We start from the raw sequence: 22,214 nt of genomic DNA, 5'->3' as shown, positions 1-22,214 counted from the left end.
CCATAAACCCACAAGGGCAAGATCCTCAGCTGCTTTATTTGGTGATGTGTCCTCAGGGCCTGGGACAGTGCTTGGCACCTTGCAGGAGCTCTGTAAATATTTTCTGAGTGAATGAGCAAAAGTGAGACCAGAAACCATATAATCAACATGGAAATGTCTACCAGGTGGTAATGCTAGTCCTCCTTTGTGTGTTTTAAATTTAAGAAGGGATTATTTTTTTTTAAATACACAGAGAGTACCTCCTGTTTAGGCCGAGGCAACAGCTCGGTAAATGTGTGATGGATGAGATGAAGATTTCATAGACATTAATTTTTAGCTCTCTCTTCCCACCACCCATAGCACTTTCCCCTGTACCTGGAGAGGCCCCTGACTCCAAACCTAAAACCCCACTCGCCCAGGTGCCGCCTCCTCCATGAAGCCCGCTGGAATGACCTCGGCCTACAGTGAGCCTGCTCTGACCTCATTGGGATTGCAGTTCATCCTCTGCACAATCACCCGCCCAGGCTAGATGCTATGCTAGGAATTTAAAGACACAAGGATGAACACGATGGGGCCCCTGCCCTGAGGCGCCCCTGCCCTGAGACACCAGGGGAGCAGAATTGTATGGACAATCTGTCCAGCACTGTTCAGGTAGCAAAACACTTCCACCTACTTCACCTCTTAAATCCTCAATGACTCATCTCACAGAAGCAGACACTGAGGCTCCAAAGCCAAATGCCTGACCAAGGTCACAGGAGCAGGGACAGACAGAGCCCCAGGCTCCACATCCATGTCTAGGCCTGTGCCCTCACACTTCTCTCCTAGGCCATCCCCGCTGGGCTCCTTGCACGGGAGCTTCACAAATGAATCATTAACTTGACCTGGCCACTGAATTGCAGGCCTAATTCCTCCTGTGAGAAGAGAAAACAGGCTTCCAAGAAAGACACCTCTGACCAAATGAGCCAAGAAGCCAATTTGCCGAGACGAAGTCTAGTTCTGGGGCAAGGCCAGGCCCTGCCCACTCTGGACCAGCCAGTCAGTCACTGACTACACCCTGAATCCCAGGGCCCCTGGCATCCCCAGCCCCGTGGGGCCTGTAAATGCAGGAACGACAACGACACAGGCTAATCCAATCTGGGACTTGGGAACACCACACCCTTGGCTCATGTTCCAACTTCTTTTCATTTTTAAAGGAATAAGGTAAGAAGAGTAAAATAAAGGGTTTTTACAAGAAACCCACGCGTGTGAGTTGCTTAAGCAAAGAGGTTGAGTCATTCCTGAGTCCTCCATTTCCCTCCCACCTAGCACCCATCCAGCAGCAAGGCTGGGCTGCTCTCGCTTTAAAGTATGCCTCAAATCCATCCACTTCTCTCCAGCACCATCGTGGCCCCCATCCTGGCTTGTGCAGACGGGTGCCGTAGTCTCCTCACTGTTGTCCTGCCTCTGCTCTTGCCCCCCGCCCCATTCTCCCCACAGAATCCAAGTTATCCTTTTAAGATTAAAGTCAGAGCATGTCATTCTTCTGCTCAAACCTCCCCTATGCCTTCCTATTTATCTCAGAAGAGAATCTAAATTCCTGACAGTGACCGATGAGGCCTTGCACAACCCAGCTCCCTGTAGTCACTCCAGTCTCCTCCCCCGTTCCTATCTGCCTCGCTCACTCTGCTCCAGCCACACTGGCCTTGCTGTGCTCCTGAGCCACCAGGCAAGTTTCTGCCACAGGGCCTTTGCACTGACTCTTTGCTCCTCCAGGGCCAATCCTTCCCCTGATGCCCACAAAAGTGAGCCCCTCACTTCTCAAGTCTAAAGTCACCTTCTCAGTGAGACCTTCCCTGAGCACTCTTCAATTCCTCAACTGTCTCTTTTGAGCCCCCACTGTATGGCAGGCTCTGCTCTAGGCCTGGGCACTTCAATAGTGAACAAAATGGACGAAAAGACCATTCGTCCTAAAGCAGCCCTTCCCCCATCACATTGTATTCACTACCCTCTTTTATCTCCCTGACATTATCAATATCTGAAATTCCTATGTATTTGTTGGTAAGTCCCCCTTCCTGCTGCCTGGAATTCAGTCACAATGGAGGGAGCTAGAGCAGCCATTTTGAATCGTGAGACCCCCCTTAAGAATGGAAGCCACACATGAAGAAGGGTGGAGCAGAATAGGAGATAGAAGAAAGGATCCCTGTGATTTCCTGGAGTCACACACCAGCCCTGGGTGACTTAGTCATCAGAGAAATGTCCACTAGACTCACAGTGAGATCCCATGCCATACACCAGAACGGCTAAAATGAAAAAGACTGACAATAACAAGTGTTGACGAGGATGTGGAGCAGCCAGAGTGCTCACACATTGCTGGTGGAAGTGTGCATTGGTGCAATCACTCTGGAATATACTTTTTCTACCAAAGCTGGACATTCACCCTACAATATAGCAATCCCACCCCCAGTATTTATCGCAGAGAAATGAAAGCATGCAACCACACAAAGATTATCCACAAATGCTCATAGCAGCCGTACCCATAACAGCCCCAAACTGGAAACAACACAAATGTCTACAAGCAAGTGAATGCATAACAAATGGGGACACACTCATACCATGGAATGCTACCCAGCGACAAAAGGGAATGACCAATTGAGACACACAATGACAGGGTAAATCCCACACAGGGACCACGTGCATGAGTCCATGTATGTGATGTCCCAGGGGATGGCAAAACCAACCCATGGGGATAGAGGTGGGGGCAGCAGGACCTCAGGGGTGGCTACTGACAGGGAGGGGTGCGGGGAAGCCGTTTACACTCCGTACAGGGGGTCATTATAAGCATGCATACCTAGGTAAAAATCCATCAACCTCTAACCAAAATTGTACACTTTTCTTTATGTATTTCATACTTCAATTTTTTTAAGGAAAAAAATTAAAGCAAAAAAAAAAATTTTTTTTTTCAGACAGTCTCACTCTGTCACCCAGGGTGGAGTGCAGTGGTGTGATCTCAGCTAACTGCAACCTCTGTCTGCCAGGTTCAAGTAATTCTCCTGCCTCAGCATCCCGAATAGCAGGGACTACAGGCACGTGCCGCCATGCCCAGCTGATGTTTTTTTTTGTTGCTGTTGTTGTTGTTGTTCTTGTTGTTGTTGTTTTTAGACAGAGTTTTGCTCTGTCGCCCAGGCTGGAGTGCAGTGGTGTGATCTCGGCTCACTGCAACCTCCACCTCCCGGGTTCAACCGATTCTCCTGCCCCAGCCTCCCAAGTAGCTGGGATTACAGGTGCCTGCCACCACACCCAGCTAATTTTTGTATTTTTTTTTTAGTAGAGACGGGGTTTCGCCATGTTGGCCAGGGTGGTCTCAAACTCCTGACCTCAGGTGATCCACCCACCTTGGCCTCCCAAAGTGCTGGGATTACAGGCGTGAGCCACCGCGCCTGGCCTGATTTTTGTACTTTTGACAGAGATGGGATTTTACCATGTTGGCCAGGCTGAGATCTCCAACTCCTGACCTCAGGTGATCAGCCCACCTCGGCCTCCCAAAGTGCTGGGATTACAGGCGTGAGCCACCATGCCTGACCTAAAGCAAAAAATTCTTGATCCAGAGATGGGTACTCTTCAGATGTTCCATACACCCTCAGGTGGTGTCTCTAATAAGACAGCACCTGCAGCCACCAAGGCCCAATCAGGGTCGCAGTCCCCCGTCAAGTCTGATTTCTGAAGCAGAGCAGCAAGGCCAGCCAGGAGACCGCCGGGGGCCCTGGAGAGATGTGAGAGGTCTGGGGTCCCCTCCTTACTAGCAAAGGGACTCTGACCACTCCCTGTCCCCTCAACCCCCTGCCCATCCTCCACCTACCAGCAGGCGCCTGATACAACTTCCTGTGCCTCAGTTTCTTTACCTGTAACAAGGAATAAAGAATAGGACCCATGCAGCAGGGACAGGTCATGTGGACATAATGTGCTGAGAACGGCCCTTCGACGCTGCGATCTTCCTTCCAAAACCCGGAACTAGGGTCTAATCAATAGAAGAACAACGGACAAATCCCGGCAGAGGGGCGTCCCGCCAAATCCCTAGCCGGTGCTCATCAACGCAATCCAGGCCATCCAAAGCCAGGAAAGTCTGAGAACCCGCAGAGACCAGAAAAGCCTAAGGCAACGTGAGGGACAAACGTGATTTGGGGCCCTGGGTGGGGTCCTGAGACAGAAAAGGATACGAAGGAAACCCGAATCCTGTCTGGATGTTAGTTATTACTGATGTATCAACACTGGTTCATTCATAGCAATAAATGTATCCCATTCCATTAAGATGTTAATAGCAGGGGACACTGGCTGTGGGATATGTGGGAACTCAGCACTATCTTCCCAATTTTTCGGAAAGTCAAACTGTTCTAGGCCGAGCGCAGTGGCTCACGCCTATGGAATCCCAGCACTTTGGGAGGCCAAGGCAAGTGGATCACTGAAGGTCAGGAGTTGGAGACCAGCCTGGCCAACATAGTGAAATCTCGTCTCTACTAAAAATACAAAAATTAGCCAGGTGCGGTGTCAGGCACCTGTGGTCCCAGCTACTTGGGAGTCTGAGGAAGGAGTATCACTTGAACCTGGGAGGCGGAGGTTGTAGTGAGCCAAGATTGTGCCACTGCACTCCAACCTGGGCGACAGAGTGGGACTTCGTCTCAAAAAAAAAAGTTCTAAAATAGAAAGTTATTTTAAAACAAGCAGGCTCTGTCGCAGCAATACAGGGAGGGCCAAATCAGTGCCTCACCGAATCATATTACAGCTTCAAGCAAAAGGAAAAGCGTGCACTTCATATTTATATTTTTCCAAGACATTAAAGTCTTTTTTTAAAAACATTGAAAATTTCAAAAGTTCATATATTAAAACTTACAACATTATTTTAAGCTTAAATATTTTATTTAAGCCCACCCAAACCAGACTATACTATCATGTTAATGGCCTGGCTTTAATGGAAGCATTTCCATTGTATTAGCTTCCCACTGCTGCTGTAAGAATTGACAATTGACACTGGCTCAGATCAATACAAAGTTATTATCTTACTATCTTATAGTTCTGCGGGGGAGAAGTCCAAACTGGAACTCCCCCTGAGACGGGATGAAAGTCATGGTGCAGACATGTGCTTCCTTCCAGAGGCTCAGGGAGGAATCCATTTCCTTTCCTTTCCCAGCTTCTAAGAGGCCTCCACATTCCTTGTCTCCTGTCCCCTCATCACTCCAACCCCTGCTTCTGCAGTCACATCTCCTACTCTGACCCTCCTGCCTCCCTCTGACAAAGATCCTTGTGAAAGCATCGTGGCCCCTTGGACAATCCAGGTTCATCTCCCATCTCAAGATCCTTAACCTTTTTTTTTTTTTTTTTTTTTGAGACGGAGTCTCGCTCTGTCGCCCAGGCTGGAGTGCAGTGGCGCGATCTCGGCTCACTGCAAGCTCCGCCTCCCGGGTTCACGCCATTCTCCTGCCTCAGCCTCCCGAGTAGCTGGGACTACAGGCGCCCACAACCGCGCACGGCTAATTTTTTTGTATTTTTAGTAGAGACGGGGTTTCACCGTGGTCTCGATCTCCTGACCTTGTGATCCGCCCGCCTCGGCCTCCCAAAGTGCTGGGATTACAGGCGTGAGCCACCGCGCCCGGCCTTTTTTTTTTTTTTTGAGACAGGGTCTCACTCTGTTGCCTAGGCTGGAATGCAGTGGCGTAATCACGGCTTACTGTAGCCTCGAACTCCCAGGCTCAAGCAGTCCTCCTTCCTCAGCCTCCCACATAACTGGGACCACAGGCACACACCACCACGCCTGGCTAATTTTTAAATTTTTTGTAGAGATGGAGTCTCACTATGTTGCCCGAGCTGGTCTTAAACTCCTGGGCTCAAGAAATCTCCCACCTTGGCCTCCCAAAGTGCTGGGATTACAGGTGTGAGCCATCATGCCTGGTGTGAGATCCTCAACTTAATCACACCTACAAAGCCACTTTTGCCAAGGAAGGTCACATATTCACAGGTCCCGGGGATTAAGATGCCAGCATCTTTTGGGGACATTGTTCAGCCTGCTACATCCACCCAGAGACCCCAGAGCATCTTCCCATACAGCCACCCCTACAGGGAACACCCCTGCACCAGGGAGTGTGACATTTGCCCCATGCACCCTTTCCTCCCCCTGCAGCCCTATCTCAGCCAGAAGGCAGGCTTCGCTACAGACAAGGTGGGCACTGGCAGGAAACCCAGTGTCCTCTTCAATGGGAAGCTCCACGCCCAGGATGCTCACACATCCCCCCCGCCCGCTGTTGCACCCTGCTGTGTTTCGGCCTGAGCTGTCCTAAGAGAAACCCGGGCCAGGGATGATCTGTGGAGCAGGACACTCTCCTGTGGCTGATTTCAAGCAGCTCAACAGGGCGCTTTGTTCTTGCAGCTGAGATCTGAAAACCAAGCCCTTCGGGGCTGCGGACATGCCCACACTGCCTGCACTGCCTCCTCGTGACTCCTGAGGCCGCCTACCAGTGACACGAGGGTGTCCAGAAACATGAACTGAGGCTCGCCCTGAAAAGGGGGAAGCCAGCTTCATCCTCAGCCACACGGGAGGGAGAATGCAGGCAACAGCCAGCAGGGGCCTGAGGGGCCCTGCAAGGCCAGAGCCCCCTCCCCTGCGCTACATCAGAGCCAGAGGGCTTGTCAAAAGCAGGCCTCCAAAGCCAGTGAGCTCCCACGGGACGCACAGGGGGACAGGGAGGCAGCCAGAGGTCAGAGCCACTCCAGGGTCCTCAGGTTCCCAGACACTTCCAGGCGGGGCCGGGACCAGAAACAGACGTCACCGGTGCTGATCCCTTTTGCTGGTCCCTGAGCCACACCTCCTGAGGCCCCAAAAGGGGCCCAACCAACAAGGGGCTGAGGGTCCAGGCAGAGCCTCCCGCTCCAGGCATGAAGCCTTGGGCAATTTCTGAACATTTGAGCAGGTCCACCTTTCAAAGATCATTACTGCCCTACAGAATGACTTCTGGTGTGAGCATAGTACTGTGGTGATGTTCGGGGATTTTCTTTTGCTTTGTCGTAGTGGTGGTGTTTACCAGGTACCCATTCAGGCAGCAGTTCTTGAAGTGTGGTCCCTGGCTGAGCATGGTGGCTCACGCCTGTAATCCCAGCACTTTGGAAGGCCAAGATGGGAAGATCACTTGAGCCCAGCAGTTCAACAGCCTGAGCAACATAGCAAGATCTCATCTCTACAACAAAATTTTTTTACAATAGCCAGGCATGGTGGCATGTACTTGTAGTCCCAGCTACTTGGGAGGCTGAGGCAGGAGGATTGCTTGGGCCCAGGAGGTCAAGGCTGCAGTGAGCTGTGATCACACCACTACACTCCAGGCTGCACAACAGAGCAAGACCCTATCCCCCCCAGAAACAAAAGGTGGTCCCTGACACTCAGCCTGCTACATCCACCCAGAGACCCCAGAGCATCTTCCCACACAGCCACCCCTACAGGGAACACCCCTGCACCAGGGAGTGTGACATTTGCCCCGTGCACCCTTTCCTCCCCCCGCAGCCCTATCTCGGCCAGAAGGCAGGCTCGCTACAGACAAGGTGGGCCTGGCAGGAAACCCAGTGTCCTCTTCAGTGGGAAGCTCCACGCCCAGGATGCTCACACATCCCCCCCTGCACTCAGACACTCAGGGGCTGGGGCCTGGTGATCTGTGTTTTAGCGAGCCCTCCAGCGTCCGGACTCCAATGCACCATGAAGAGCCATGGCTGTATTAGAGACACTGATGGATGAGGCAATGTCTGGCATGAGCCCCGGAACAACGTGGAAAAGGGGGAACTGTATGGAGGCACGTGCAGAAGGCAGGACTTGGTATCTCCTCGGCAAGTTACAGGGCGCATGACCATCACACCGGTCTATTTTTATGTATGTTTTAATTTTTTTTTTTAAAAGACGGTCTCGCTCTGTCACCCTGGCTGGAGTGCACTGGCGCAGTCCTAGCTCACTGTAGCCTTGAACTCCTGGGCTCAAACCATCCTCCTGCCTCAGCCTCCTTGTAGCTGGGACCACAGCAGCTTCCGTCACTACACTCAGCTAATTTTTTTATTTTTTGTAGGGGTCTCACTATGTTGCCCAGGCTGGTCTGAAACTCCTGGCCTCAAGCAATTCTCCTACTTCAACCTCCCAAAGAGCTGGGATTATGAACGTGAGACACTGCACCCAGCCCTTGAAATTTTTCATAAGTTTTTTTTAATTCACTCAAAATTTCTTATACACCCCATCCTCCCCACCCCCACTAAAAAAAACACAGACTAGGTCTTATCTCTTCTTGAACCAGATGCCACAAACTGGGCCCATGGGCCAGATTTGACCAGTAGATGGGTTTTGGATCACAAGATATTTCAAAATATTTGAATCTGTCAACAGTATCTTAAACCAGGAGGTAAATTCCAGCCTTTTGGCTTCTTTTGGGAACCTGCGTGATGTCCAGCTCCAGACCTGCATGCCACGTGGCCCAGCCTGCTGGAGCAGAGCAGCAGCCGCTTCACAGATGGGGTATGCCCTCCAGCTTGCAACAGACCCCACCACTCCCTATGACCTCATGCCAGGGCCCTTCCCCTATGTATGTTCCTGCAGAGTTTGCAATCCCTGTCCTATAGTAACACATGATGAGAACGCGGCATTCCTTCATTCATTCACTCAATCATTCATTCATGAGTGATTTAGCTGCCTGAGCACCTAAAGTGGGCAATCAGTGCTACAGGGGTAAAGTTAATCCAACAGGATTCCTGCCCTTGTGGACTGAGCAGCAAGTGGGGAAAAGGACATGCAATTCACAAGTGACTCAGGTACACAGTAGGAAGAGCTCAGGGACATCATACATATTCACTGGCACGCACTGACAAGCACCAGAGTTCTCGTGCGTGCGTCACTGGCCAGAGTGTCCGTCAATACACCCACCTCGGAGAGCCACTGGGCAAACTCTACTGAGGCAGAGCATGATGTCCTGAACTGCTGAAGGCGTCTGGAAACCACCACCTCCCATCTCTCAGGAAGCACAACAGTAAACATCTGCATTAGAGAAGCCACTGGAGGCAAGTTTTATGCTGTTTCTAGCTCAAAGCATCCCATCTAAAGCAACGCTTTCATTTATTTAAACCTAACAATTAGGCCGGGTGTGGTGGCTCACACCTGTAATCCCAGGACTTTGGAAGGCCAAGGCAGGAGGATCGCTTGAGCCCAGGAGGTCGAGTGAGCCCCATCTCTACAAAATATTTTTTAAAATTTGCCAAATGTGGGCCTGGCGTGGTGGCTCACACCTGTAATCCCAGCACTTTGGGAGGCCGAGGCGGGCAGATCACAAGGTCAGGAGATCAAGACCATGCTGGCTAACACGGTGAAACCCCGTCTCTACTAAAAATGCCAAAAAAATTAGCTGGGTTTGGTGATGGGCGCCTGTAGTTCCAGTTACTCGGGAGGCTAAGGCAGGAGAATGGCGTGAACCTGGGAGGCGGAGCTTGCAGTGAGCCAAGATCACACCACTGCACTCCAGCCTGGGCGACAGAGTGAGACTCTGTCTCAAAAAAAAAAATTTGCCAAGTGTGGTAGTGTATGCCTGTAGACCCAGGTATGTGGAAGGCTGAGGCAGGAGGATCCCTTGAGCCCAGGAGATCGAGGCTGCAGTGAGCCATGATCGTGCCACTGTACTCCAGCCTGGGTGACAGAGCAAGACCCTGTCTCAAAATAAAATGAAATAAAATAAAATAGAATAAAGCTAACAATTCATCTGTGAGGCAGGTAGTTATTCTCCATTTTACTGATGAAGAAGGTGAAGTACAGGGAGATTAAACCACTTGCTTACCCAAGAGCACAAACCTGATAGTGGCACAGTCTTGACCTCGGGTCTGACACCAAAGCCTGGGCACTGCCTTGGTAAAGGCCCAGCGCAGGCGTGGCAATAAGGAGCTTGGAACAGCGAAGAGAATGCTGGAAGGCGCACACAGTCCTGGTCCCCGGGCACAGAGACGAATCAAGCACAACCTCTCCTTCCTCACCAAATCAGGGCCTCGTCCTGCTCCCCAGTTGCACCTCCGTGATGGGAACTCCAGGCAGCCCACCTCTACTTGCTTTTTCGGACAAGAACAGTTTCCACCAGGGCTGATCCCAGCCCCACTGTTTCCACACAAGTCAGATAGCGAATATGCCTTCTTTCAAACACCCCAACCTCAATAAAGCTGGCTGTTTTCAAGCAAAAGCATTATTCCTGTCTATTCTTAGCAAGGTTTCAACAAGCTACGGCCTGTGGACCAAAGCCAGCCTGATGTCTATTTCTACTCACCCCACAAGCTAACAATCGTTTTACCTTTTGAAATGGAAAGAAGGGAAAGAAAGGAAAGAAAGAAAAGAAAGAAAGAAAGTCAGCCAGCCGGGTGCAGTGCTGCACGCCTGTAATCCCAGCACTTTGGGAGACCAAGGTGGGAGGATCACTTGAGGCCAGGAGTTCAAGACCAGCCTGGGCAACATAGTGAGGGCCCCCCACACACACGCGCCCACCAATCTAAAAAAAAAAAAAAATTAGCCAGGCATGGTGGCACATGCCTGTTGTCCCAGCTACTCAGGAGAGTAAGGTGGGAGGATAACAAGCCCTGGAGGTCTAGGCTGCAGTGAGCCATGATGGTGCCCTTGCACCCCAGCCTGGGTGACACAGTGAGACCCTGTCTCCAAAAAATATATTAAAAATAAAGAAATAAATAATTGAAAGAAAAATGCCATTTCATGACATGTGAAAGTTATATGAAATTCACATTTCAGTGTTCATAAACGCGGTGGCACTGGCCCACAGCAGCCACTTTGACTTGTATCTGTATCATCAATGGCAGCCTCAGCAATATAGCAGCAGGGCTGAGCAGCTGAGACACAACCCGTGCAGCCTGCAGAGCTGAACATATTGACTATCTGTCTCTGTACAGAAAAGCACGCCAACCCCAGCCTAGACCACACAGAAATTCAGGAAGGGCCGTCCCTTGCCAGGCCAGCTTCATGGGTGAAGCCGGATCTGGCCATCAGGGAGAGGGCCAGGGCTGCAGACCTAGTTCTGGCCTCCGCTCAGTCAGCCCCTCCACCCGGTCCCCTGATGTGCCACACAGAGACGTGAGTGCCTCCCCATCCTCCCCAGTAACAGTGCAGAGAGAATGAGATGACCTAGGACATGTGCCTGTTGTAAAGAGGGCACCCGGGTGTAAACATGCCTCAGTGAACTATTGTTACAGGAGCCTCCCTGAGCTCACCACTGGCTCCAGTTCAAGAACACATCATGAAGCCAGCCAAGGTCTTGTAAAATAGGGCAACGGTGGTTTGGGCCTGGAGGAATCAGAATCTCAGAGCTGCCTGCTTCAAAGGCTAAGTCTCTTGCAACAGGCTCAGCATGTTGGAATTCCACCCTGGCCAACAAGCTGGTGGGCTGTCTGGTCTACCATCTACAAACCAATAGCCCAATCCATTCAAGCAGGAGGGGCAGGTACCATTTCTCCCTCCAGGTTAAACCTTGCCACAGTTCTTTTTTAATTTTAATTGGGGTAAACATAAAATTTACCAGCTTAGCCTTTTTTTTTTTTTTTTTTTTGAGATGGAGTCTCACTCTGTCGCCCAGGCTGGAGTGTGGTGGTGCGATCTCGGCTCACTGCAACCTCTGCCTCCCAGGTTCATGCAATTCTCTGCCTCAGCCTCCCGAGTAGCTGGGATTACAGGCGTCCACCACCATGCCAGGCTAATTTTTGTATTTTTAGTAGAGATGGGGTTTCACCATCCTGGCCAGGCTGGTCTTGAACTCCTGACCTCATGATACACCCACCTCAGGCTCCAAAAATGCTGGGATTACAGGCTTGAGCCACCGCACGCCTAGCCCAACTTAGCCATTTTTAAGCGTACAGTTCAGTGGTATTAAGGACATTTGCAATGTTGTGCAATCATCAACAACATCCATCCAAAGAACTCTTTCATCTTGCAAAACTGAAACCCTGTACCCACTGAATAAGAGCTCCCCACCCCCTCTCCTCCCAGCCCCTGGCACCCACCATTCTCCTTCCTATCTCTGTGAATCTGGCTAATCTAGGGAGCTCATGCAAATGTAATCGTACGGTATTTGTCCTGTCGTGGCTGGTTTATTTCATTCGCATAACTTCCTCAAGGCCCATGCATGTTGCAGCATGCATCAGAACATCCTTCCTTTTGCAGGCTGAATCCTATTCCAACGTGTGGATGGGCCCCAGCTCATTACACCCACCAGTGGACACTCGGGTTGCTCCCACCATTTGGTCATCGTGAACAGCACTGCAATCAACACGGTGGCCAGATTCCTCTTCAAGTTCCCACTTTCCATTTCTTTAATACATAGAAGTGGGGTTGCCCCACCATATGGTAATTCTATGTTAAATTTTGGGGGGCCTCCACACAGCAGCTGCACCATTCTACATTCCCGCCAGCAGCACACATGGGCCCTGATTTCTCTGCACCCTCACCAATACGTGAGATTTTCTGTTTTCTCAAGTGGCCATCCTAACAGGTATGAGTGTGTCTCATTGATTCTCATTTCCCCAACGATGAGCAAGTGCCGCTGAGCACAATTCCATGTCCCCGTTGGCTATCTGCGTGTCTTTTTTTTTTTTTTTTTTTTTTTTTGAGACGGAGTCTCGCTGTCTCCCCCAGGCTAGAGTGCAGTGGCACGATCTTGGCTCACTGCAACCTCCACCTCCCGGGTCCAAATAATTCTCCTGCCTCAGCCTCCTGAGTAGCTGGGACTACAGGTGTCCGTCACCACACCTGGCTAATTTTTGTATTTTTAGTAGAAACAGGGTTTCACCATCTTGGTCAGGCTTGTCTCGAACTCCTGACCTTGTGATCCACCCACCTCGGCCTCCCACAGTGCTGGGATTACAGGTGTGAGCCACGTGCCCAGCCGTCTGCATGTCTTCTTTGCAAGTGCTTGGCCGGTGTTTTAATGGGGTTGTCTGGCTTTTGTTGTTGAGTTGTCCTAGCATGATTTTAGGACCAGAGTTAAGGCCCAAACTCCATCTGCTCTCAACCTCCCTCCCCCGATCTTCTCATCTTAGAAAACTGCTCTACCATCTACCACGCTCCTCAAAAGGGAAGTCTAAGAACCACCCTTGATTCCTCTCCTTCCCTCGCACCCCAGTCCACTGACCAAACTTGTTGACTCTCCCTGAAAAAAAGAAGAAAAACTCGAATCTGTTCCCTTCTTTCCATTTTGAAAACTATCCCCACCCTGGCTCAAATCACCATCCTCTCTGCCTCCCCACTTCCAGCCTGGCCCCCAACACCCCCTTCTCCCGAGAGCAGCCAGAGGGCTCTTCAAGACTGAGTCAGGCCAGGTATGGTGGTTCACACCTGTAATCCCAGCCCTTTGGGAGGCTGGGGCAGGTGCATCACCTGAGGTCAGGAGTTCAAGACCAGCCTGCCCAACATGGTGAAACCCTATCTCTACTAAAAATACAAAAATTAGCCAGGTATGGTGGCACGCACCTGTAATCCCAACTACTCGGGAGGCTGAGGCAGGAGAACTGCTTGAACTCGGGAGGTGGAAGTTGCAGTGAGCTGAGACAGTGCCACTGCACTCCAGCTTGGGCGACAGAGCAAGACTCTGTCTCCAAAAAAAAAAAGACTGAGTCAGATCATGGCTCTTCCCTGCTTAGAACCCTCCAAAGAATTGAAAACCAAATCTGAACTCCTCCAGGTGTCCTACAAGGCCCCGCATGCCTGTCCCCTCTCACCCCCTCCACTCACTTCTCCCAACCCCACTGGCCTGCTCCCTCTTCCTCCAACACAGCGGGCTCCTTCCCACCTCTGGTCTTTACACCTGCGTGCTCTCTGCTGGCTGCTCTCCAGCTCATATAGCCCCTCCTCTGAGAGGCCCTCCTGACCCCCACGTCAGAAGGAGTCCCCTCCCCTGCCATTGCTCCATGTCAGCTCACCTGCCTTGTCCCCTTCCTAGCTCTTCTCGCCACCATAGCCCTTCCATGTGCTTCTCCGTGGCCCGTCCCTCCTGCTAAAGCGTAGCTGCTGCGAGCAGGACCAGGTCTCTTTTGTCCACTGCTGTAGCTCCAACACTTGGCACAAGGCCTGGCCTACAATTCACAAGCAGTAAACATGGGCTGAAAGGATGAGTACCCTGCCCTGCCACGTCAGCCCTGTGGGTCCCTCCTCATCCTCCCGCAGTCCTATGTGTCCCATTCGGCTGGTTCATAAACAGCTGCCCGGAGCGGATTCTCCACTGGGTTTTGTCCCATCTGTAAAATGAGGGTTGTAAATGTGTCCAAACAGCCGGGGATGAATGCAAAGCGCTCCATGCCCCGTGTCACTCCCGGCCAGGAGCAAAAGGGCACCATGCCAGTGTTGCATCTGGCCCAGGCAGTCACCTGTCCAGGGGAAACAGGCCTCTAAGGCTCCAATGGCCTCATGCACTGGGGTTCATCATCAACACAAGCTGAGAAAGCCCCAGGAAAGCTGGAGACGCTGCTGGAAATGCAAAGCTGCTCATTCTTCCATCTGTCCCAGCTAAGGGGGTTCAAGGAAGCTCTTCCCCACACACCTCCCAGGGTGGAAGGGGACCTCCTGTCTCAGCGGGGCTCTGTCCCTGGCCCCTGTCTCTTCTCCCTGCCCCCACCAAGGACACTGATGCCCAGGCCTGCTGGCAGCTCCATCATACTTATCTGCACTCCCAGGCCACAGATCACAGCTGTCAGGGCCAGAGGGAGCATGGAGGTCACATCAACCCTGACTCTGGTGTCTTGCAGGAGAAGGGGGAGAGGGTTGTCTGCCCCAAGGACAGACTCTGCCCCACAGCCACGGCTCCCACCAGCATCGCCTGCCCGTCCCAGCACAGCCGCCTCCTGCCCCCTGCCTCCCCAGGTCAGCATGGGATCGTCCCCGCTGGTTCAAGGCTCCCTTGGCACACTACACACCACCATCATCACCACTACAAACGCTGCATGGCTCTCTCTACCAGCACCACTCCCTGAACCCTCATGACAGCTCAGCAAAGTAGATGTTAATGCTATCCCACCTTACAGATGGGGAAACTGAGACTCGGGAAGGCTAGGGCACTGCCCGAACCCACAACAATCTGGGAGGTCGACACTAACATCATCAACATTACAGATGGAGAAATTGAGGCTCGGAGAAGAACCTCAATTTCTTGAAATCTGAACCCCTTGAAGATGCCCTCCTGATCACCCTCTCCAAAGGGTTCCCTCACCAGCAGTCCCTTGATATCAACTCCGGCCAGCATCACAGTGGCTTAATGGGTAAGCTATTGTCTGGGGTCATGAAAATCTGTGAACACTAATCCTGCCTTACAGATGGGGAAACTGAGGCTCAATGTGGTTAGGGTACTGCCAGAAACAATGGCTAGAATCTGGACCGGTTTTCTTTTTTTTTGAGGCAGAGTCTCGCTCTGTCACCCAGGCTGGAGTGCAGTGGCCCGATCTCAGCTCACTACAACCTCTGCCTCTCAGGTTCAAGCAATTCTCCTGCCTCAGCTTCCCAAGTAGCTGGGATTACAGGTGAGTGCCACATGTAATCACCCAGCTGGTTTTTGTATTTTTAGCAGAGACACGGTTTCACCACATTGGTCAGGCTGGTCTCAAACTCCTGACCTCAAGCAATCCACCTGTCTCAGCCTCCCAAAGTACTGGGATTACAGGTGTGAGCCACCACGCCCAGACCGGGTCTGTTTTCTTACCCCCCACTCTATACTGCCGTGTACACTGAGATAATAATCACAGTAATAAGTGGTATTTTTCATTCTTGTCATTATTACCTCACTTGACAAGGTAGAAAGCCCAAGTGCTGTGACAGGTGAGGAAACTGAAGCAAGAGGTTTATAACAGGCCTAAGGCCTTAAGTGGCCTCTGAACGCCACGGGACACCTGATGGCCCAGATTCCCTCTGTGAACTCCTCCATCACCCAGGACCTCAGATGGCCTCTAGGAACTTACTCCAAATTTACACACACACAAAGGCTGGCAATGAACGTCACCGATGTCCCTAACACGGCCACCTCACCACCCATGATGGCAGCTGAGTCGGCCCCAGGCGGCATCGACGCACGTCCCATCCACCAACCCACCTGCCCCTGCAGCAGCAGCTCTTGAAGCAAGGGCCCCCGCTAGCCCCATTTTACAAGGAGGGAGCCAAGGCACAGAGAAGCCCGCTCACTTGCCCACAACCACACGGCCGGAGAGCACCATGCAGAGGAGGACGAGCTCAGCTCAGGGACGGCACCACCGACAGCTGCCACACAGCTCTCCCAACCGTCACCAGAGCCTCAACATCTAGATTTGGATGTAAAATCCGCCCCTCTGGTTTTTTGGGGGTTTTTTTGTTTGTTTGTTTGTTTGTTTTGTTTTTGTTGCCCAGGCTGGAGTGCAGTGGCGTGATCTTGGCTCACCGTAACCTCCGCCTACCAGGTTCAAGCGATTCTCCTGCCTCAGTCTCCCGAGTAGCTGCGATTACAGGTGCCCACCACCATGCCCGGCTAATTTTTGTAGTTTTTAGGAGAGATGGGGTTTCACCATGTTGGCCAGGCTGGTCTTGAACTCCTGACCTCAAGTAATCCACCCGCCTCAGCCTCCCAAAGTGCTGGGATTACAGGCGTGAGCCACCGTGCTTGGCCAAAATCTGCCGATCTTTAATGCTGGCAAACAATTTAGGTTTTCTTAGCAGCGGCATGGGGCAAACAAAACACATTGCCAGCCAGGCCTGGGCCCATGGGCAGCCAGGGTACAGTGCCCGGATGGTAGCAGGGAACACAGATTCTGATGGAGATATGGCTTCCCTCCATCACCTGCTGTGTGACCTCCGGCAGGTATCTTAACCTCTCTGAGCCTGTGTGGTGTCTGGCACACAGCGAGTACTTGATCAATGCCAGCTATTGTTAACACCATCCTTCCTGTAACGGGTTGAATGGTGGTCCCCAAAGATATGGCCACTTGGAATCTGTGAATGTAACCAAAAAAGGGGCTTTTCTGCAGATGTTATAATTAAGTTAAAGGTCTAGAGATCAGGCTGCCCTGGATTAGTGTAGGTCCTAAATCCAATGACAAAAATGTCCTTATAAGAGATGACACACAGTTACTCAGGAGGCTGAAGTACAAGGATCACTTGAGCCCAGGGGGTCGAGGCTGAAGTACGAGGACCACTTGAGCCCAGGGGGTCGAGGCTGCAGTGAGCTGTGATCACGCCACTGCACTCCAGCCTGGGCAACAGAGCGAGATTCCCCTCTCTAAAAATATAAAACAAAAGAGAGAGAGAGAAAGAAGACACAGAGGAGAAGGCCAGGTGATGATGGAGGCAGAATTTGGAGTGATACAGCCACAAACCACAAAACAGCTAGAGTCACAGAAGCTGCAGGAGACAAGGAGAGAGCCTCCCCTACACCCTCTGGAGGCAGTGTGTTCCCAGTGACGCCTTGATTCCAGACTGCTGGGCTCGGGGACTGCAGGAGAATCCATGCCTGATATCTGAAGCCACCACGTCAGCGGTCATCTGTTACAGCAGCCCAGGAAGCTCATCCACCCCGAGAAAGCCCTGAACCACATGAGGGTGTTTCCAGCACAGCAAGGTCTTACTGGAAAGGACCCCCGGACCCCAATGTTCTAGAGGTGTGCCCCACAACCCCACGTGCCCCTCTTCACTGCTCTGGCCTTTGGGAAACACAGCCCTGTCCTTTGCAGGCTCCTATTTGCAAAGCCCGCTGGGAGACAGAGGCCCAGGGCTGGGATGAGGATGGGTTCTGTGTGGGAACGAGAGATGCCAAGATCCACCTAGGTGCCCCAGCCAAGAAGCAGAAAAGCATGGGAATCGTGCGCCCATGTGGGGCGTGTGCCAGGGACGGGAAGGATACGGGCGTGGGTCCCCCTCTGTGGACGCAAACACGTTTATTGCAGGAAGGAAAAACAAGGAACTGTTAACCCAAGTCACCTCTGGAGCAAAGACCAGCTGGGCCCAGGGGAGCAGTGGCGTGCTGTGATCTTTCCAGAAGGCTGACTCTTTTTCATACACTTTCAATTTGTTTGATCATATCCCTATTTTACCTTCCTTATTTTTAATGCCAGCCAGGGCTTTCTGGGTAAGAGCTGGGCACACCCAGTGAGAGGCAACGTGACCATCCACAGCTGCTCTCCTTGGCCTCCAGTTTGTTTTGTTTGTGTCTTACTTTCTGTGGAGATGGGGGTTCTTGAACTCCTGGCCTCAGGCGATCCTCCCACCTCTGCCTCACTGAGTGCTGGGATTACAGGCATGAGCCCCTGCACCTGGCCTCGACCTCTGGTTTGTGAGATGGAAGAAGTTGGCCCCATGTGCAGAGGTGGAAATCGGCTTTCAGGAGAAAAGTGAGTTGCCACAGGACCCAAGTAGTAGGACCTGGATTTGAGCCCAGAGTTCTGCAGATCTGAGGACTGGGCACCCGCACACACAGTGCTGGCCAGAAGCATGTACCCCCCCAAATTCATTCCCACGTAGAGCCTCAGAATGTGGCCTTATTTAAAAATAGGGTCTCTGCAGATGTTACCAAGTTAAGATCGCAAGATGAGGTCATCCCGGATTGAGGAAGGGCCCTACATCCACGCTGGAGGCCCTACATCCACGCTGCGGGCCCTACATCCACGCTGCGGGCCCTACATCCACGCTGGAGGCCCTACATCCACGCTGCGGGCCCTACATCCACGCTGCGGGCCCTACATCCACGCTGCGGGCCCTACATCCACGCTGCGGGCCCTACATCCACGCTGCGGGCCCTACATCCATGCTGGAGGCCCTCCAAGCCCAAGCTGGGGAGTCTAGCCCCAGCGTGCTCTGTGACCCTCCAACAAGGCCCTCAAAATCTCTGAGCCTCAGACCTCCACCTGAGGACTTACGAAAGGAAGAAGACCCAAATTCGCACCTAAAAAAAGCACATGAGAACAATGCTGCACCACGTACACCCACTGGGACCCCAGACATTCCCGAAGGCTAAAGCGTCTCAGGTGCTGGAGAGGCTGTGAGAGCTGGGACGGTGAACAGCAGTGGCCCTTCTGGAAGGCATGTTGGGTGAAACTATCTCCCCCTTGCCCTACAGCAATTCCACTCCTGCGCATCCCCAGGAAATTCTGCAAAAGCACAAGGCAGCAGGGTCCAGCATATTTACCATTTGTGGAGGCAGGAGTCAGACGTAACCAAGGTACCCCCGTCACTAAGGGAATAAACACAACAGGATGAATATTAATTGGGGGTCCAGGCAGCAGCGGGAAGCAATACATGCACAGGAACACGGACAGATTTTAAACAGGGCAGCACAAGGAATGTTGGCACGAGTTACCGTGCGTGGCATGGAGAAGCCACCCTCTCCTCAGACAGGAATAGCCATGTGAGGGGGGCCTCCCTGTGCCACCCCCAGCTCAAAGCACTTCCACCTTTAGCTCCCTCAGTCCTCACTGAATCCTATAGGAAGGCATGGTTTTAGCCCATTTTATAGGTACCCTACTATTATGAGCTGAACTGTGTTCCCCCAAAATTCCCACGTCGCAGCCCTAACCCTCGGTGCATCAGAATGTGACTGTATTGTGGGGGGCAGGGCCTTTAAATCGGTGATTACGTTAAAATGAGGCCAGTGGGGTGAGCCCTAATCCAATCTGACTGACGCCCTTAGAAGAGGAGATTAGGACACATAGAGAGCCGTTAGGGATGTGCGCACACAGGGAGAAGGTGGCGTCTACGAGGCTGGGAGAGGGGTCTCCAGAGAAGCCAGCCCTACCGACATGTTGATCTTAGACTTCCAGCCTCAGAACTGCACAGGAATACACGGTCTTTCGCACATGCACCTGTTATGGACCTTTCTTCCTTCCTTCCTTCCTTCCTCCCTTCCTCTCTCTTTTTCTTTTCTTTCTTTCTTTTCTTTCTCTCTTTTCTTCCTTTCTTTTCTTTCTTTCTTTTCTTTTTTTTTTTTTGAGACAGAGTCCTACTCTGTCGCCCAGACTGGAGTGCAGTGGCACAATCTCGGCTCACTGCAACCTCCACCTCCCATGCAGACTCAGACACCCACCAGAGACCAGAGACTTGAGGAGCCTGGCCATGGTCACACAGCAGCAGGAGGCAGGGCCGGGATCTGGACCCACCCCTGGAGGCTCTGGAATCTGTGCTATCGCCCAGGACAGCACGAGGTCCAAGGACACGCTCAGGTTTACAGACACAGCGACACAGAGGGCAGGCACAGGGGCAGGGAGGACTGAAGAGCGAGAGGGGTGAGGGGAAGGAGGGGATAAAAGGAGACCACTGAAAGCAGAGGCCAAGCGAGTTCCTAAAATGTGCGCTCCCAGCAGTACCACTCCCAGCAGCCACCAGCCCAGATGCCCATCCACAGAGGTGCGGAAAAGCAACATGCAGTCCATTCGCACCGTGGAGCCCTGCTCAGCCACAAAAAGGAACGCAGCACTCCACATGCCACACCACGATGAACCCCAAAAACGTGACGCTAAGCAGAAGAAGTTGGGCACTTAAGGCCACACATCACATGATTTCATTTATAAAAAATGTCCAGGGCTGGGCACGGTGGCTCAGGTCTGTAATCCCAACACTTTGGGACGGAGGCGGGTAGATCACCTGAGGTCAGGAGTTCGAGACCAGCCTGGCCAACATGATAAAACCCCTGTCTCTACTAAAAATACAAAAAAAAGTTAGCCGGGTGTGGTGGCGGGCACCTGTAATCCCAGCTACGCGGGAGGCTGAGGCAGGAGAATCGCTTGAACCCGGGAGGCCGGAGGTTGCAGTGAGCCGAGATTGCGCCACTGCACTCCAGCCTGGGCGACAGAGCAGGACTCTGTTGAAAGAAAGAGAGAAAGAGAGAGAGAGAGAGAGAGAGAGAAAGAAAGAGAAGAAAGAGAAGAAAGAAAGAAAGAGAGAAAGAGAGAAAGAAAGAAAAGAAAGATCCATAACAGGTGCATCTATAGAGACAGAAAGAAAATGAGTGGTTGCCAGGGGCTGGGGAGCTTCAAGGAGCGGAGAATGGGCAATTCTACTTGGGAGGGATGGAAATGTTTTGAAACTAAGTAGAAGTGGTGGTTTCACTGAATTGTTCAATTTACAAGGATTAATTATATGTTATGTGAATTTCACCTCAATAAATTGTTAAATGAAAAACAAGTGATGGGATTGGAAACTGCTGCAACCACTTTGGACAACAGCTTGGCCCTTCTCCATGCAGGTGAAGACATGCACGCCATGACCAGCCCCTCTACTCCGAACGTCAGGCCCTAGAGGGATTCAGGCACATGTCCCTTGCAGGCAGGGACACGAGTGTGTCATAACCCAGAAGTGGGCACAGTCACTGGCATCGGGGTTAAAACAGATGAACTGGCTGGGTACGGTGGCTCATGCCTGTAATCCCAGCACTTTGGGAGGCCGAGGCAGGCAGATCATGAGGTCAAGAGGTTGAGACCATCCTGGCCAATATGAAACCCTATCTCTACTAAAAATACAAAAATTAGCTGGGCGTGGTGGTGCATGCCTATAATCCTAGGTACTTGGGAGGCTGAGGCAGGAGAATTGCTTGAACCTGGGAGGCAGAGGTGGGAGTGAGCAGAGATCGCACCACTGCACTCCAGCCTGGCCACAGAGCAAGACTCCATCTCAAAAAAAAAAAACAAAACAGACAGATGAACTGTGACACTGGCTTATTCCGATTAGCATCATGAACTGTGATATGACATGGCCATGAAAATGGAGTGCAGCTTATCACAACAATGTGGATGGATCCCACAAATACAGTATGAAGTAACACCAGCAAGACTAAATCAAACAAAAATACAGAGAGTATGCTTGCATTCAAGTAAAGTCCAAAACCAGACCAAACTAATCCCGGTGTTTAGGGATGGGTATGAGGGAGTGACACTATCAAAAGCAAAGCAAGCCGGGACCAAACACAGTTTCTTCTGCAGGGGCTTCAGGGCAGATGAGCTTTCACTCTTTTTCACGTGGGGTGATCGCACGCATGTTCATCTTAGTTACGTATTTGATTGCATGTGTCTTACACTTTCCTCAAAGTGAGCAATATTTCACAAAAAACAGAAATCAAAGACTCTGGGTGGAAAGTGCAAAGCGAGGGTTGCAGCAGGTGGAGTCCAGGAGCCTGGGAACAGATAGTAGAAGGAAATCCCAAGGACAGGGGAGACTTGGCTGTTCCCAGAGCTGCCAAGGGATCCTGGCTGCAATGGGCTCTCAGCCAAGTAAGGTC

General features: G+C 51.8%; 1 protein-coding gene across 8 annotated transcripts in view; it reads right to left on the bottom strand.

Moving 5' to 3' along the window:
* The window catches only part of LOC105493629 (scavenger receptor class B member 1), an 88,905-nt gene that overhangs the window by 50,118 nt on the left and 16,573 nt on the right, over positions 1 to 22,214 (bottom strand). Inside the window, exon 1 of one of the 8 annotated variants that reach the window (XM_011761468.3) lies at positions 19,134 to 19,153. The exons of the other annotated variants lie outside the window; for them this stretch is intronic. Within the exon in view, the coding sequence (XP_011759770.2) occupies positions 19,134 to 19,136 (3 nt within the window). The 5' untranslated portion in view covers positions 19,137 to 19,153. Of the gene's footprint in view, positions 1 to 19,133; positions 19,154 to 22,214 lie in introns of those variants that run through there. 8 annotated transcript variants of the gene reach the window in all.

This window comes from Macaca nemestrina, chromosome 10, assembly GCF_043159975.1.
Source record: "Macaca nemestrina isolate mMacNem1 chromosome 10, mMacNem.hap1, whole genome shotgun sequence".
In the NCBI taxonomy this organism is placed as follows: domain Eukaryota; kingdom Metazoa; phylum Chordata; class Mammalia; order Primates; family Cercopithecidae; genus Macaca; species Macaca nemestrina.
The sequence above is the reverse complement of the archived record's forward strand: the minus strand, read 5'-3'. Positions and strand labels throughout refer to the sequence as shown.